This window comes from Dromiciops gliroides, chromosome 4, assembly GCF_019393635.1.
Source record: "Dromiciops gliroides isolate mDroGli1 chromosome 4, mDroGli1.pri, whole genome shotgun sequence".
Taxonomy (NCBI): domain Eukaryota; kingdom Metazoa; phylum Chordata; class Mammalia; order Microbiotheria; family Microbiotheriidae; genus Dromiciops; species Dromiciops gliroides.
In genome coordinates, this window is record NC_057864.1 from 238,317,542 (window position 1) to 238,332,220 (window position 14,679).

General features: G+C 48.0%; 2 protein-coding genes across 3 annotated transcripts; one reads left to right on the forward strand and one right to left on the reverse strand.

Moving 5' to 3' along the window:
• Positions 1-249: 249 nt before the first annotated feature.
• Positions 250-11,903, forward strand: VWA7 (von Willebrand factor A domain containing 7). Its single transcript, XM_043999751.1, has 17 exons — positions 250-453; positions 922-1,164; positions 2,097-2,378; positions 2,717-2,813; positions 3,285-3,395; positions 3,989-4,184; positions 4,299-4,468; positions 5,169-5,281; positions 5,526-5,642; positions 8,200-8,376; positions 9,236-9,368; positions 9,545-9,697; positions 9,803-9,895; positions 10,003-10,292; positions 10,575-10,714; positions 10,917-11,091; positions 11,309-11,903. Exons 2-17 carry the CDS (start codon positions 937-939, stop codon positions 11,483-11,485), a joined length of 2,652 nt encoding a protein of 883 aa, XP_043855686.1. The 5' UTR covers positions 250-453; positions 922-936; the 3' UTR covers positions 11,486-11,903.
• A 4-nt stretch (positions 11,904-11,907) lies between these two features.
• SAPCD1 (suppressor APC domain containing 1) lies at positions 11,908-13,950 on the reverse strand. 2 transcript variants are annotated; one of them, XM_043999752.1, is made up of 4 exons: positions 13,765-13,950; positions 13,255-13,395; positions 12,630-12,713; positions 11,908-12,303 (listed from the first exon to the last, which is right to left on the reverse strand). In XM_043999752.1, the coding sequence occupies exons 1-4, from the start codon at positions 13,879-13,881 to the stop codon at positions 12,196-12,198; spliced, it is 450 nt and encodes a 149-aa protein (XP_043855687.1). In that variant the 5' UTR covers positions 13,882-13,950; the 3' UTR covers positions 11,908-12,195. The 2 variants fall into 2 exon arrangements, 1 of the variants encoding a protein (XP_043855687.1); XR_006356210.1 differs by lacking the exons at positions 13,255-13,395; positions 13,765-13,950 and adding an exon at positions 12,883-13,024 and having other exon boundaries at positions 12,246-12,303.
• Positions 13,951-14,679: the final 729 nt, after the last annotated feature.

Genomic DNA, 14,679 nt, shown 5'->3' on the forward strand with positions numbered 1-14,679 from the left:
ATGCTTTTGTCTCTGGGAGATACCCAGGGTTGGGGGCAAGGTGGCATTTCAAGGCTGGGGAGCCAAAAGTCTGAGTTTCCTTCGTGGAGGAAGGGAACGAAGGGGGTACAACTTGGTCCAGCCTTGGCTGGACTCCAGGCCCTGACTCATGCACTCTCATCTGCATGTTTCGTCTCTGCAGTGCAGTGGGGTGGGTCAGGGAGGGGCAGCTCTACGTATGCCTCCTATTCTACACACAGTGCCCCTGTTTGGGCTTATTTGGATTTGGGGGACAATGCAATTGGGGATCCTCTAGACTCCTGGACCTATGTCTCTACTCCCTGATTTGCCCCACCCACACCCCACCCCCTGCCCTGGGTTAAATATAACTCTGACCTAAAGTCCAGGACGGGACGCACACTGCTTGCCTAGCTTGACCTGGGACCCTGTCCTGGAGGAGACCCCAGGAACCAGGTAAGGCTGGGGTCCTAAGGGGAAACTTCTATTCCCTGTGGGAGGGATCGGTGCCTGGATTCCTGAGGGGGAAAAAACACAGGAAGCTGACACCTGAGAGGGGGGGGTGGGGGTGGGGGGTGGATGTCTGGACCCTTCAGGGAGCTGAGTGGGCAGACCACCAGGTTGTAAGCTAGGAAAGAGCTTGGCTGCCTGGCTATGGGTGCATAAGCCACCCGGTCTGTTTCTTGATAACCCTGGTTGTCCTGGTGACAAGACAGGAGTCCAGCTGGAGTAGTTAAGTGAGGCTGGGGGTGGAGAAGGCAGGTGCCCTGGGAGACAGAAACAGACCCAAAGAGGGCCAGGGAGGGAGGAGCCAAAGCTCCTCAGTATGCCACTCCACCTATCCCTCTCTTCAGGAATTTGGGTACTTGGTTTTGTACCCCACAGGCACACCTGCTCCCGTGTCTGACCTCCCCTCTCCCCCAGGTCCATGTCTCAGCCATGGCCCCTCTCAAAGTGCCTCGCCCCTGCCTGGGCTCCCTACTCCTGCTGTTACCATGGCTTCACTCAGCATCTGGCTTCTTCCCCAACATCTGGAGCCTGGTGGCTGCCCCCAGTTCCATCACCCACCAGGATCTGACAGAGGAAGCTGTTCTCAACGTTACCTTACAGCTGTTCCTGGAACGGCCACCCCCTGGCAGGAATCCCCTCCACCTGGAGGACTTCCAGGTAAGACCCCATGTGCTGCTCCCAAATCTCCCAGGAGCCTTATGTCCCCACTGAGTTTCTTAGAAGTTCCCCATCCTTCTGGTTGCTAAGGGAAGGACACCCTCTGTTCAGTTCAGCAAACTGATTTAGTGGGAAGGGGGGCATCCCCACCAATTGGCAGGAATACAGAATTTGGGGTCAGAGGATCTGAGTTCAAATTCTCTCCTTGCCACCTGTAAGACTTTGATCAAGTCACATACAAGAGGACCTCTAGGTCCATTTCCAGCTCTAAATATCAGATCATATTCTTATGAGTCCCAAGGTTGGGGGTGGGGAACCCTATTCCAATACACATGATGACACTAGCCTCCTTGAACAAAACACTGAACCTTCAGACTGAGCATTTTCACCATCTGTGGCCTGTGCCTGGAACTCTTCATTTCTACTTCCACCATCAAGTGTAAAATCAGCTAAAATCCCACCCTGTCTGGGAAGCCTTTCCCAATCTCTCTTAATTCTAACCCCTTCCCTTGATTGATTACTTACTTGTTATCACATATCTAGCTTGTTGTATGGTGTTTCCCACATTAGACAGTGAGCACCTGTCCCACCTAGATTGCCTTTTTTTGCTTAGCACAGTGCCTAGCACACTGTAGCACACAGTAGGTGCTTAATAAATGTTTATTGACTGACTAACTGCACCAAGACAAAATAATCCTTGCTTTCAAATAATTGATGTTGTACCAGGGAAGACAACAGATAAGTAAACTAAAGGTAATTTGATTTCTAGGGAAAGGTCTTCCCAGTGTATTGTTTAGGACAAAGGCCTGTGCGTGCCTAGTTCCCCTGCATAGTCTAGAGACATGGTTTTTTGAGGGTGCTCATTGCATTATTTGGTGAACAGTGGGGTTCCTTCTAGATTCCTAAACCCTAGATCTTTCCCTCTTTTTCAGGGCCGGACACTGCTGGCTGATGACCTTTTTGCTGCTTACTTTGGCTTCGGGACTCCAACCCGCCGCTTCCGGGCGGCCCTTGGTGAGGTGGCTCGTGCCAATGCAGCCCAGGACTTCCTCTCAGTGACCAGGCATGATCCTGAGCTGCACTTTGATGCAGAACGGCTGGTGGGGAGCCGGGCCCGCCTTGTGGGGAACCTTCGGGAAGCCCTCAGTGCTGCCCATGCCCTAGAATACTCTCTGGCCCGCCAACACCTAGGAGCCATGCTACATGCCTTACAGGTAGGCTGGAGACCAAGGGAGAGGAAGAGTATGATAGATATTAGTAAAGGTGAAGAGAAAGTTAGGATGAGGGAGAGATTTGAGGCCCCTTCCTATCTCCCCTCTTCCAAGAGGGTGGTACTTCCAGTAAGAGGTTTGTCTTCAGGTTGGAAAATTGAAATTCAGTGGTGAGATTGGTAGGGAATTGGCCTCATGGGGTACCCATGACAGTGTCATGGTGAACAGGAGCTATGAAAGGAAAGTCTCCTGATGGGGCAGCAGAGAGATGGAGACAAAGGATGGAATTTAAAATTGGAGGAGAAAGGAATGAGCCATTATTGACCTCTTTCTACCACAAGGATTTCTACAGTCATAGCAACTGGGTAGAGCTGGGAGAACAGAAGCCCCACCCTGATCTCCTGTGGCCAGGACGGAAGCTCAAGAACTTGGCACAGGGTATGGTTACAAGCCATACCACCTGGACTGGGGTAGGAAGTCCTAAGAGTCAATTTGGTTAACTCACCCACCTGGGCAGAAGTGTCCCCATGCAGGGTATTTATGAGAGAATCTGCAAGGGACAGCTTAGGACCATCCCTTTACTTTATAGACAGATATACTGAGGCTCAGAGAAATGAGACTTGACTTGCCCAAAGTACCATGTTGCCTCCCACCTACATCACTTGCTATTTCTTTTTGTTTTGGGGAGGCGGGAGAGGAACTACCTGGTGTAGCCCATCCCCGAGTTTACTCTGTCCTGCCAATAAGAATGTCGAGGCACCAATTATGTTAGTCTTTTTTCCTTTTCTTGGGAAGCGGGACAAGTAGACAAGTAGGAGAAGGGGGAAAATGTTGGGGAACTGGGAAGCTCTTTATTTTCTGTCCCATCACTACCTCATCCTCCCCACCATGGCAATCCTTTCTTTTCAGCTGGGGACCCGATGTGCTCTGACTGTGAAGAGCTGAGCTGCCGTGGAAATTTGCTGGGTTCCATATTTCTCACCTCTGGCTATTTTGGAGCAGAGCCCCCCAAGCCTCCAGGTATCGCACAGGAAGGGGTCCCACTTCTTTCAAAGTAAGGTGCCACTTCCTCTGAAAAGTTAGGGGAAGGATAATATTAGAGTTGGCACCATTGGGATGACCATGACCAATGAATGAAAATAAAAGAGGCAGGGAGTGGGGAGGGGTAGTCCTCTTCTTCTTGTCTTCTCAAAATCATGCAGCATCTTTCTGGGAATAGCTTTCTATTGCATATAAGACACAATGAGGGGCTGCCTCCGGGTTACTGGTGTGATGCCAACTCTCTCACTTCTTTTTTTGTGTGTGAGGCAATTGGGGTTAAGTGACTTGCCCAGGGTCACACAGCTAGTAAGTGTTAAGTATCTGAGGCCGGATTTGAACTCAAGTACTCCTGACTCCAGGGCTGGTGCTCTATCCACTGTGCCACCTAGCTGCCCCTCTCACTTCTTGTTTGAACTCCACAAAATGGCTCTAACTGCTGCTGAAAGTTTCCTGGTCCCTAAGGAGTTTGAAGCAGGTTGAGGTTCAGGAAATGGGGCTTCCCTCTAGTCTGGGGCAGGGAGGTTTTGATGTTTCCCTTGTTTATCTCTCTTGGACCTTTTTCCTTAATTTAGGGAAATGTAGCCACGGGGGCCATTTTGACCAGAGCAGCCGTGATGTCCCACGAGGGGGCATCAACAAAGACAGCACATCTCCAGCTTTCTCGCCACACCATGATTTGCACCCTCAAGCTGCCCAGCTTGCTCTCCAGGCCTCAATCCAGGCCCTGAACCTCCTCTGGGGCCGCTTAGGGGATGCTGGATTTTCTAGGTGAGTCGGATGTGGAGGTAGGAGGCAGGTGAGAGGTGACAGATGAGAGTTGTCACCTCAGGGAGGGGAGGGTCAGAGAACTAGGCCCCTCATTGGGGCCTCTTCACCCTCCAGGCTCCTGCAAATCTCCCCAGCCTCAGGCCTGAGCTTTGTCCTGGACACTACAGGCAGTATGGGGGAAGAAATAAATGCAGCCAAAATTCAGGCTCGGAGAATCATTGACCAACGTCGTGGTGGCCCCATGGAACCTACCCACTACATTCTTGTGCCTTTCCATGATCCTGGTAACAGTGGCCCCAGGGCAGAGGGCAGGGACCCTGGGTTATGCCTCCACTTGCTATTTTTTCCCTTATAAAACAGCAGTGCTTTCTGTGGCAGTCCAAGAGTAGTGAGTGCTCTTGCCCTGCTTTCCAAAATGACAGCCTATCTTTAGGAGGGTGAGTGGTATGAAAGCAGTAGGGGCTTATCTTGGGGGTGGGACAGGGGAAGGGAATTAAATGACAACTAATCATTTCCAGTTTCCTCTGTTTTGGGAGCTGGACTGGAATCTGCTGGTAGAGCTCAGTGTGAAACAGAGAGCGCATAGATGTCCAAGGGGTAGCAATGGCAATCATATTTGTTGCTCTTCTAGTCCTGTTCTGCCAACGGCTTGTGACCTTAGACAAATGACTAAATTCCCGAGTCACATTTTTGTTATTTGTAAAATGAAGGTAATGATACCCACCTGGTTTACTTCCCCGGGTTGCTGTGTGAAGATTAAATGAGATAACGGACATGAAAGTTCTTTGAAGAGTATAAAGCACTGTACACATTGGAGGTGTTATTGTTAACATGATTTCAAAATGGTAGCATTTTCCCATCTGTGTTTCCTTCCCATTCCAGGTAGAAAGGGCTCTTTGGGGATAAGGAATTACTCAAATAACTCAGAAATAGGGTTGGGGCTGCTACCTTCCTTCACTTACTGCATCCTCTTCTCTCCTTCAGGATTTGGACCCGTCCTTAAGACCAGTGACCCTGATACTTTCTGGAAACATCTTAATGAGATCCATGCCCTGGGGGGTGGAGATGAGCCTGAGATGTGTCTGTCAGCCCTGGAGGTCCTTCCCCTTTAAGTGTCCCCACCCTGCCTTTTTCCTTCCCATCTCTGTCCCCAGGGTTGTCCTTCCCTTCTCTCCCTTGGGAGCAAGAATCCTTCTCCTCTATAACTTAGCCCCTTGCTCTTTGTCCAACAGTTTGCTGCTTCTAGACCATGTCCCTTTCTTCCTTAGATGAAAAAGGCTCTAGCTTTTTACTCTTTCTACTCAATTTTTAATTTTTTCTTCTCTCTCTTCCCCATCCCAGTTGGCCCTTCTCCACACACCCCAATTCTCAGATATCTTTGTCTTCACCGATGCTTCCCCCAAGGATGCCTATCTCACCAATCGTGTAGAGGCCCTGAGCCAGAAGCAGCACTGCAAGGTGAGCACCCCACAATAATGCAGTGAGCATTAGCTGGGAGGGACCCCGTGTTAATGATAGGAGGTGTCAAAACAAAGAGTAATTCAAGAAGCTCTTCTTCATCATCTTCTTCATCATCATCTTCTCCTACTTTGCCTTCTCCTCCTCCTCCTCCTTTTTCTTTCTCCCTTCTTCTTATTTCTCAGTTACATTTTATTCTGGTTCCAGCCATGCAGCCAGCAGTCCCATATTTGAGACTTCTGCCCTAGAATATAATATAAAATCATTAGCCTGGCACATAAAACCTTTCAAAATACAGCTTTTGTTTACCTTTTCAGCCTTATTTCATATAACTTGCCCTCATGTACTCTCCAATCTAATTAACTTGCTCTATTAGCTCTTCCCCATACATGATTTCCCATCTCCCCTATCTCTGCCTTTGCACAGGTGACCTTCCATGGCTGGGATATACTCCTACCTCACTTTCACCACTGAGAATTTCTGCCTTCCTTCAGGGCTCAACAAAGGGGGCACCTCATATATAAGACCTTTCCTAATCTCCCCAATGATTATTTATCTTTCACTCTTGAAATGAGCATAATTGTGTATGTCATTGTATTATTTAGTGGTACACAAAGAAGCATGTATTCTTTTTGTTTGTTTTTTGCTGGACAGTGAGGGTTAAGTGACTTGCCCAGGATTACATAGCTAGTAAGTGTCAAGTGTCTGAGGTCGGATTTGAACTCAGGTCCTCCTGAATCCAGGGCCGGTGCTTTATCCACTGCACCACCTAGCTGCCTCCAGAAGCATATATTCTTTTTTTTTGCGGGGCAATGGGGGTTAAGTGACTTGCCCAGGGTCACACAGCTAGTAAGTGTCAAGTGTTTGAGGCCGGATTTGAACTCAGGTACTCCTGAATCCAGGGCCGGTGCTTTACCCACTTCACCACCTAGCTGCCCCAGAAGCATATATTCTTAACATGAATCAAACACCCCTCCCATGCTATATTCTATAACAAGCTGTGAGAAACACCCCCTTAGCTTTGGAGCTTACTGCCTTGCCACTGATGTGCTGGTTTCTCTGGGGGCCAGCTCTTCTCAGAGGTTGAGCCTGAAACCTTCCTTGCCTTTCTTTGCTCTTGGGCCTTTTAACTCTCACTACTTGCTAAACCTTCCCTCATTACTAGATCCCAAATATACCTAAGCTTGGCTTTGGGCATTCAGAGATCTGTCATGCTCAAACCCTAATTGCCTTTCCTGTTCTCTTGATTCACCTGGTTCTGACATCTACTCCTTTCCTCCTTTCACTCTACCTTGAACCTTAGACTTTGCTTTCCAGGGTTTCTTTTCCAGGGAAAAGCAACTATAACAAATTCAGAAATTATATACCAGAGAAATATAATTAGAAATAGCATTTAAGGGGGCAGCTAGGTGGCACAGTGGATAAAGCACTGACCCTGGATTCAGGAGGACCTGAGTTCAAATCTGGCCTCAGACACTTGACACTTACTAGCTGTGTGACCCTGGGCAAATCACTTAACCCTCATTGCCCCACCCCCCCCAAAAATCCCATAGAAATAGCATTTAAAGAAACAAAATATGAGGCTTTAAAATATTGAAAAGCCTTACCCTATTCTACGAAATTTGCAGTTCCCTACCTGCTTTAGAGTGGTGCCTTGGATTTAAAGCTCACTAGTCCTTTCTGCAATCCTGGTCTTCCTCTCAGCAAATTAGGAAGCTTCCTGATCCAATGACTGTTGGTGCTCCCTCTAGCTTAAGATCTTATCACTCTGCTAACTAGCTGTCTTCCTTTCCTCAACCAAAGTAGGGAAGGAATAGAAGGAACTATCCCATACAATTAAACTTCATCTCATCAACTTAATAATAAAATGATCTAGGGGCAGCTAGGTGGCCCAGTGGATAGAGCACTGGCCCTGGAGTCAGGAGTACCCTGAGTTCAAATCCAGCCTCAGACACTTAACACTTACTAGCTGTGTGACCCTGGGCAAGTCACTTAACCCCAATTGCCTCACTAAAAAAAATAATAATAAATAATAATAATATTAAAATTATCTACCCCCTCAGAAAGTACACAAAAATAAGCCTTTCCCATCCCATAATCAAAATGGGAAGTGTGTGTGTGTGTGTGTGTGTGTGTGTGTGTGTGTGAGAGAGAGAGAGAGAGAGAGAGAGAGAGAGAGAGATAGAGGTATGAATCTATGGAGGTTGGGGGGGGCGGGGTGGGGGGGGTCTGTGACAACAGAAGTCATGGTCTCCAGCCTTAAGGAACTTTGGTTATGTTATGGGAGATATTCAAGAGAATGAACCTACAATGCTGACATAGTGTTAGCGCATGAGACTTTCCGGTGACCTGAGGCTGAGATTGCAGACTCCTTCTTAACATAGCTGGCAAATGGAACACTGCAATAACTAGTCAGTGCCAACAGCCAGAGGATGCATGAGACCCTACCCATAACACCCTAGCTTTGGAGATATTCTACAGGCCTCCAGAGTCAGGGACAACAATTGCAAAACCTGTTAATAATGTGCCTGATCATTTGATGCCTCTCTGACCACAGGTGACATTCTTGGTGACAGAGGATCCATCAAGGCGGGTTCGAAGAGAGGTCCTTTCCCCAAAGCGGTTTGTGCCGTACCAGACAATAGCCACGGCTTCAGGAGGAGAAGTCATTTTTACTAAGGATCAGTATATTCAGAATGTGGCAAGTGTGGTGGGGGAGAGCATGATGGATATGGTGAGTAGCCCTAGCATACTGGGTGTGGGGAAATAGAAACCCAAGAAAACTTACACAGGAAATGCAATCGTGTTGTGAGGGTGAGGGAAATAGGAAATAAATCCTTTGCTGGCGAGGAAGGAGGAGGGGGGTTGCTTCATGGTCTCCCTCTGGATTTCCCCAGTTTCTTTTCATTATTAGAGCAAAGGAAATAGGTCCCATCAAAAATATTGCCATTTAGAAGCTTGGTAAGACATCAGACATACAGAACCACCTGGACTATCCTGAAAGTTCCAGTTTCTACCCACCATAAACAATGACACCCATTTTGGTCTACTATCTCTTGCTCTGGGGGCATGCATTGAAAGTCCAGTCATGGATAAAGCATGGGCTTTGGATTCAGGAGGACCTGAGTTCAAATCTGGCCTCAGACACTTGATACTTACTAGCTGTGTGATCCTGGGCAAGTCACTTAATCCTCATTGCCCCCCCCCCCAAAAACAAACAAACTAAAAAGAAAGTACAGTCATCTTATAAGGCTGGGGACAAGATATATGGTCACAGGGGCAGCTAGGTGGCGCAGTGGATAGAGCACTGGCCCTGGAGTCAGGAGTACCTGAGTTCAAATCCAGCCTCAGACACTTAACACTTACTAGCTGTGTGACCTTGGGCAAGTCACTTAACCCCCATTACCTCACTAAAAAAAAAAAAGATATATGATCACCTACAATGCAGCCTCATCAGTTCCTATGAATCATTCCTCCCCTTTCTTCTCCATCTCTTATTCTCCTTTCTTTGTCACCTAATTTCTGTCTCTGTTCTTCCCCCCTCCCCTGTCCTATGTATCTCTCTTTTTATGTCTTTCCCATACAACCTCAAGGTGACTCTAGCCCTGGTGCCTCCTGTCCTGCCCCCTATGGGGTCTCTTATGTTCCATGTGGACAAGATGCTTCATGGCATCATCATCCATCTCCATGGAGAGATAAGCACCTTCAGGATCTCAGACCCCACAGGTACTTAGGGGGAAGGCAGAAAAGGGGACTGGTAGTAAAAGAGGTACAAATTTGGGTTGGAGAATGTCTGATTCAGTGTAACAAAGAAAGCTAAAGAGGCCTAATATTCCCTCCCCTTAGAGATGTTCTGTTATATATGAGATAGAAATAGATTGTCTCCTCATTATGCCCTCCAGGTATTTCTCAGGCTATCTATCAGGAGTGGGGGCCTCTGGGTCATATTCAATGCTTTGGTCAGTTCTGGACAGTGGACCTAAATGACCCCCCTCAGGTGGGGGCCTGGGTGATAGAGATCACAGCACAGGGGATACCTGGAGTAAGAGTGAAAGGTAAGGAAGAGGCTGGGGAGCGGGGCAGTGGCAGGAAACACAGGAACCTCTAGAGATGATTGAGATAGCAGGTAAGTGGCTCACATCCCCTCTTTCCTCCTCCAGCTAAGACTTCCCTGGATTTCCTCTTCTCTTTTGGGATTCCTATTGAGAATGGACCCCATCCGGGCCTTTATCTCCTAAGCCAACCAGTTTCGGGTATTTACTCTACTCTCTGCTCCTCCATCCACAACTTTCCATTCCAGGCTTCAGAGACACATCTTTCTTTCTTCTCCACAATCTTTTCTGCTTTTGTCCCACCCTAGGTCTCTACACTCTGCTTCTAGTAGAAGTGATGGGACTGACTGCTGGCATCCCCAACATGAATCACTCTCATGTTATCCTTCGGGGAAGCCCAGAGGGTGAAGAGTTGGGCCATGTGGTCCTGCAGCCAAGTGGGGCCCCTAAACGGGGACTTTTCACTGCCCTCCTGGATCCCAAGATCCTCCTCACCCGAAGACCTTTCATCCTAGAGTTGAATGGACAAGATGATAGGGGATCTAGATTTCAGAGAGTAGCCTCTCAGCCTTGCACTGTGGTTCCCGTCCTTCTTGAGGTAAGATTTGGAGGTTATGGTAGGAGGGAAAGGAAGGAAAATGAAATAGACTTGTTTTTCATCATTCTATCCTAGAGTGGTATCTTGTACATAGTAGGTGAATTTAACTGGGTAAATAACTTCCCCTTTTGAGATATTCTTTAATCTCTGAAATAAGAGGATTGGACTTGATTTCTAAGGTCCCTGTCCGGCTCTAGTGATGGATGCATTTATGAGCTGAATTTTTAAAGGAGGGGAAGACATTCCATCCACAACCCAGCCCTCCTCGTTTCCCTTCTCCAGCTCAGTGGTCCTTCTGGCCCTCTTAACCCTGGCCACCTGGCTCTGCTTAGCCTCCAAATCTCTAGCTTCTCAGGCCCTTGGGATCTCATCATTACAGCTTCCGTCAGCCCCAGCTTCCCCCTCACCTCCAACATCTCTAGGTAAGTATCTGCCTCCTTAGACTTACTTCTAAATACCACTCCCTGATTTTGACTGTCAACCCTAGTCTCCTTGACCCCACCTACTTCATTGGGGCTCAGATTAATTCTGAGCTTCTGAGACCTTTCACTTTGGGATGCTTTATTAAGAGGACCCTAGCATCTGTGTAAAAGGGCAGTGAGCAAAATATGTCTAATTTCACAGGGTTCACATGGGGCAGAATGAGTCAGCCTGGGGGCAACTCTGGCTACAGGTTCCAGACTCAGCCACACTGGATTCACTGGTAACAGTAACAGTGACAGCAGAAGCCAAGTCCAACGACCCTCCCGCCCCTGCACATGCTCTGGTCCAGTTCTTGGTGCAGGCCTTCCCCCCACAGGTGAGACCTACCTGCCCTTCACCAACCCCTTAGATGGTTGAAGCCAGGAGGCAACCATAAGGATTAGATTTTAGCTTTGGGTGAGTGGGAAAGAAGCTCAGTTCCATTCTGACTGTCTCACCCTGTCTTTGTTTCCTTCTCTCCTGCCTTTCTTCTCATCTTTTCTTTCTTTCACACACTCCTGTGCCCTATATTTACCCCTTTTTTTTCCTTCCAGGAGCAGCTGGATGACCCTGGCCCCTCTTCAAGGCCAAGTCACAATATAGCTAGGCCAGACCTGTACACCTCCAGTATGGGGCCTCCAAGGGGTGGGGCTGGGGGTACCATGGGAGCTGGTCCTTGGTGGGGGCCAGTGAGGGCATTACTGCTGGTGTTTGGCATAGCAGCCTGGTGATATCTTCCTAAGCACATCCCCAAATATGATGCTGGGTAGGAAAGGGAGATTCCATGACCCTGCCCAGATCCTGTTAGTGATAAGGAGGCCCTGACCCTGCCTGTCCTCTACCTTCCAGAGTTTGGGGTTTCTCCTTCAAATCTTGGCAGTCATTTTGTTACCTTTCAGGTGAAAGAGTTGGGGGAGGGAGATCAGGAGAAAGATTTTCCCATAATGCACTATTTTGCCTTCTCCCCTACAACCTTTTTTGGGAATCAAGGACTTTTATTTATGGATAAAATTAGTTTTGTTCCCTTAGGCATTCCCCCCTACCCCCTCTCCGCAATCCCCTTCTCTCTAGTCCAGAGACTATTGATTATGGAAGTTTTAATTTGGGGCCTGTGAATTGGTTTCTGTTTTATTTTTGTAGGGAAAGATGACAGGAAATTGATATTAATAATTTAAATAAATTCTCAATAAATGGTATTGCTTTTTTGGGGGACGTGGGATGGGAGAACAGAATATACTGGGAAGATTTAAAGGAGATAAAGAGCCTGAGAGGGTTTAGCAAGAAACTTTAATTCTTTTTCTCTCCCATGTGAGGCCTGAGAAGTAGGAATATCCATGTATTTGCCATCCAAAGTTATTTCAGCTTGGACAAGAATGGGAATAGAGGAAGTAATGGATTTCTAGCAATCTCTTCTCTCAACAAAGTGGGATGGAAGAGAGTCTTAGACTAGAGTGGGACCCCTCTGCCTTCTCATGTGGCCCAGCTGAATAGCTTCTTCTTCCCCCTCAGGCTGGGCCATTTGCTTGTGTTCTTGCTGCCCTTGCAGGTCCTGGAAGAGGGAAAAAGTAGAGAATTGTGTGTATTTTTGTTTTTGGGGCAGGGAGGGAGATCACGTACATCCAGCACCCTCCTCACCCCTTATCCCTCACTGATAAGAGATTCTGCCCCTTGCTACTTCTCTCCATTCTCTTAGCAGCAGCCCCACGTTCTGTTCAATTGGCATTTCGTCCCAGCCCATCTCGCTGGGTCAAACAGGGCCCAGGGTAGGGAAGGATAAGACACTTTCAGAGAAAGTAGAGAAAACTGGGGGAAATCGATTTCAATTGTCCCCTAGCCAGTCTCCCCAGAAGAAAAGAAAAGAAAAACCTAATTTACCTTCCCCTGTATGAGACTCTTCAGGCAGTTGTTCATTTTTTGGATCTGGGCCAGGAGGGGGACCCTGGGCTCAGAATGGAAATTCTAGGAAGAGAGGAGAGAGAGAAGGATGGCATCTTCCCCCACCCCCAATCTCTTCAGGGTAAAACATTCCAATCCATTGTTTCACCCTCCCTCCACCCCAGCCACAAAGAAAAACTAATCCCACTGCCCTCTCCCCTCCTTCCTGAATTTCAGTATTGTATTTCCTTACAGTCTTCATTTATCCAATTCATCCTCATATTTCTTTTACCATTCCATAACCTCCAACACCATGAAAACCCAGCATTCCCTCTCCCCATCCCCCAATCTCTCTTTAGGTATCTCAATTTACCACCCCCAGGTGAACTCGCTATACTCCCCTATGACAGTGGAATATCCCAGTGCCCCCCATAACAATGGAACGGCCTAATAGTCTACCCATCCCCCATCCAATTGACCAATTTTAACCACCCTCCCTTCCCTCCCGTGTACAATGGTCTGATCCAATCCCATTCAGATATCCACCATTAACTTCTTCCTTTCCAGGGATCTTCCAGAGATTTCTTCCTCCAATTTCCTATTTCTCCCCTCTCATCCCTCATACCTCACCAAGGTTTCCCAGATGCAGCTGCCATCTCTGAGCCTCCTTTAGACTCCCTTTGTACCAGGCCTGGCTCTTTTCCAAAAGCTCCAGCCCCTGCCACAGGGCATCCTGCTCTCTCTCTATGGCATGCATCCCTTGAAGCTATGAGAGGGTAGGGTATGAGAGGGTGACCAACCTCCCACGACATAACTCAAGATCATTTGTTTTCCATTCCCACCAGAGGAAGCTGAGCTGCTTCCCTCAAGCTCCTAGGGCCCCTTTCAGGATTGGGGGTGGGGGGTGGTCCTTGGACATCACTCTTTGTCCCTATTAATCCTCAGATGGGTTCATTGTCTGGCTACTGAGTACGAGATCCAGTACTAGCTAGCTAAGACCCCAAAGTAGAGAGGGGGAAGTGCTGAAAACTAGGATGGGAAAGGCTCCTTTACCCAAGATTGAATGAAGCCTGAAAGGACAGGATGTCTGAGGCCCTGAGAGGGATGACGTCCCCCATTCATTCCCCCACCTCACCCAAAGGAAGAAGCTCAGTGCTCCAGGATCCTGACGGTTGGTTTCCAGTGGCAGCAACAAGACAGTATAAGGGGTTTGCACCGAGACCCTGTACCCTCCAAGCTTCTGAGTCCCCATGGCCTTTGCTGGATGGAGGTCAGAGACCAGCACACATATGCAGCCCAGGGCACAGCCCCACCCACCAGAGGACACATCCCTCCCACCACCCTCCCTCCATACAGCCCTCCTCTGTGCCTCATTCTTTCTTTCTGACTGCACCTTTCCTCCCATGTATCTTTCTGTTTCTTTTGGGGACATTCTGTTTTAGAATTGGAAGGATCTTATAGCATTACAGAATGTTGAAGTTGGAAGGAACCTTAGAAAACATTTACAGATAAACAGGTCCCAAGAAGGGAAACAACTGGATGATGGTTACACAGTTAGTGGCAGAACCAGGGTTTGGGTCCAAATTTCTCCAGGGGTTTTCTCACTGAGCCATAGTGCTGCTGCCATTCTACTCACCAGATAACCCACAGCTGGCTCAGTTTGGATCAAAAGAGCCAGTTAATAGATTCCCAGCATGAAGTGATTTGTTATTGCTAAGTCTCTCCTGTGTTATCCATATGGTTTCTTAAAAGTAATCTGTCGGGGCAGCTAGGTGGTGCAATGGATAAAGTACTGGCTCTGGATTCAGGAGGACCTGAGTTCAAATCCGACCTCAGACGCTTGACACTTACCAGTTGTGTGACCCTGGGCAAAGTCACTTAACCCCTACTGCCCCACGCAAAAAATAAAAAAAGTTATTTGTCACTCTTCTAGGATCTTGGTGGTGTTGGACAAGTGCCTACTTCTCTAAGGGGGTGCTTCATTTCCACCTGACTGTTTTTGGAGGGTCCAAAGCAATGCCTTTTCCAAATTATACACTTTATTCCCCAA

Coding starts and splice junctions, on each gene's coding strand:
- VWA7 (XM_043999751.1), top strand. CDS start 937: ATGGCCCCTCTCAAAGTGCCTCGCCCCTGCCTGGGCTCCCTACTCCTG. Junction 2,379..2,716: donor CCATGCTACATGCCTTACAG/GTAGGCTGGAGA, acceptor TTCTACCACAAG/GATTTCTACAGTCATAGCAA. Junction 9,698..9,802: donor ACCTGGAGTAAGAGTGAAAG/GTAAGGAAGAGG, acceptor TTCCTCCTCCAG/CTAAGACTTCCCTGGATTTC.
- SAPCD1 (XM_043999752.1), bottom strand. CDS start 13,881: ATGGGGACTCAGAAGCTTGGAGGGTACAGGGTCTCGGTGCAAACCCCT. Junction 13,396..13,764: donor CACTGAGCTTCTTCCTTTGG/GTGAGGTGGGGG, acceptor ACCCTCTCATAG/CTTCAAGGGATGCATGCCAT. Junction 12,714..13,254: donor ATCTGGGAAACCTTGGTGAG/GTATGAGGGATG, acceptor CTCTCTTCCTAG/AATTTCCATTCTGAGCCCAG.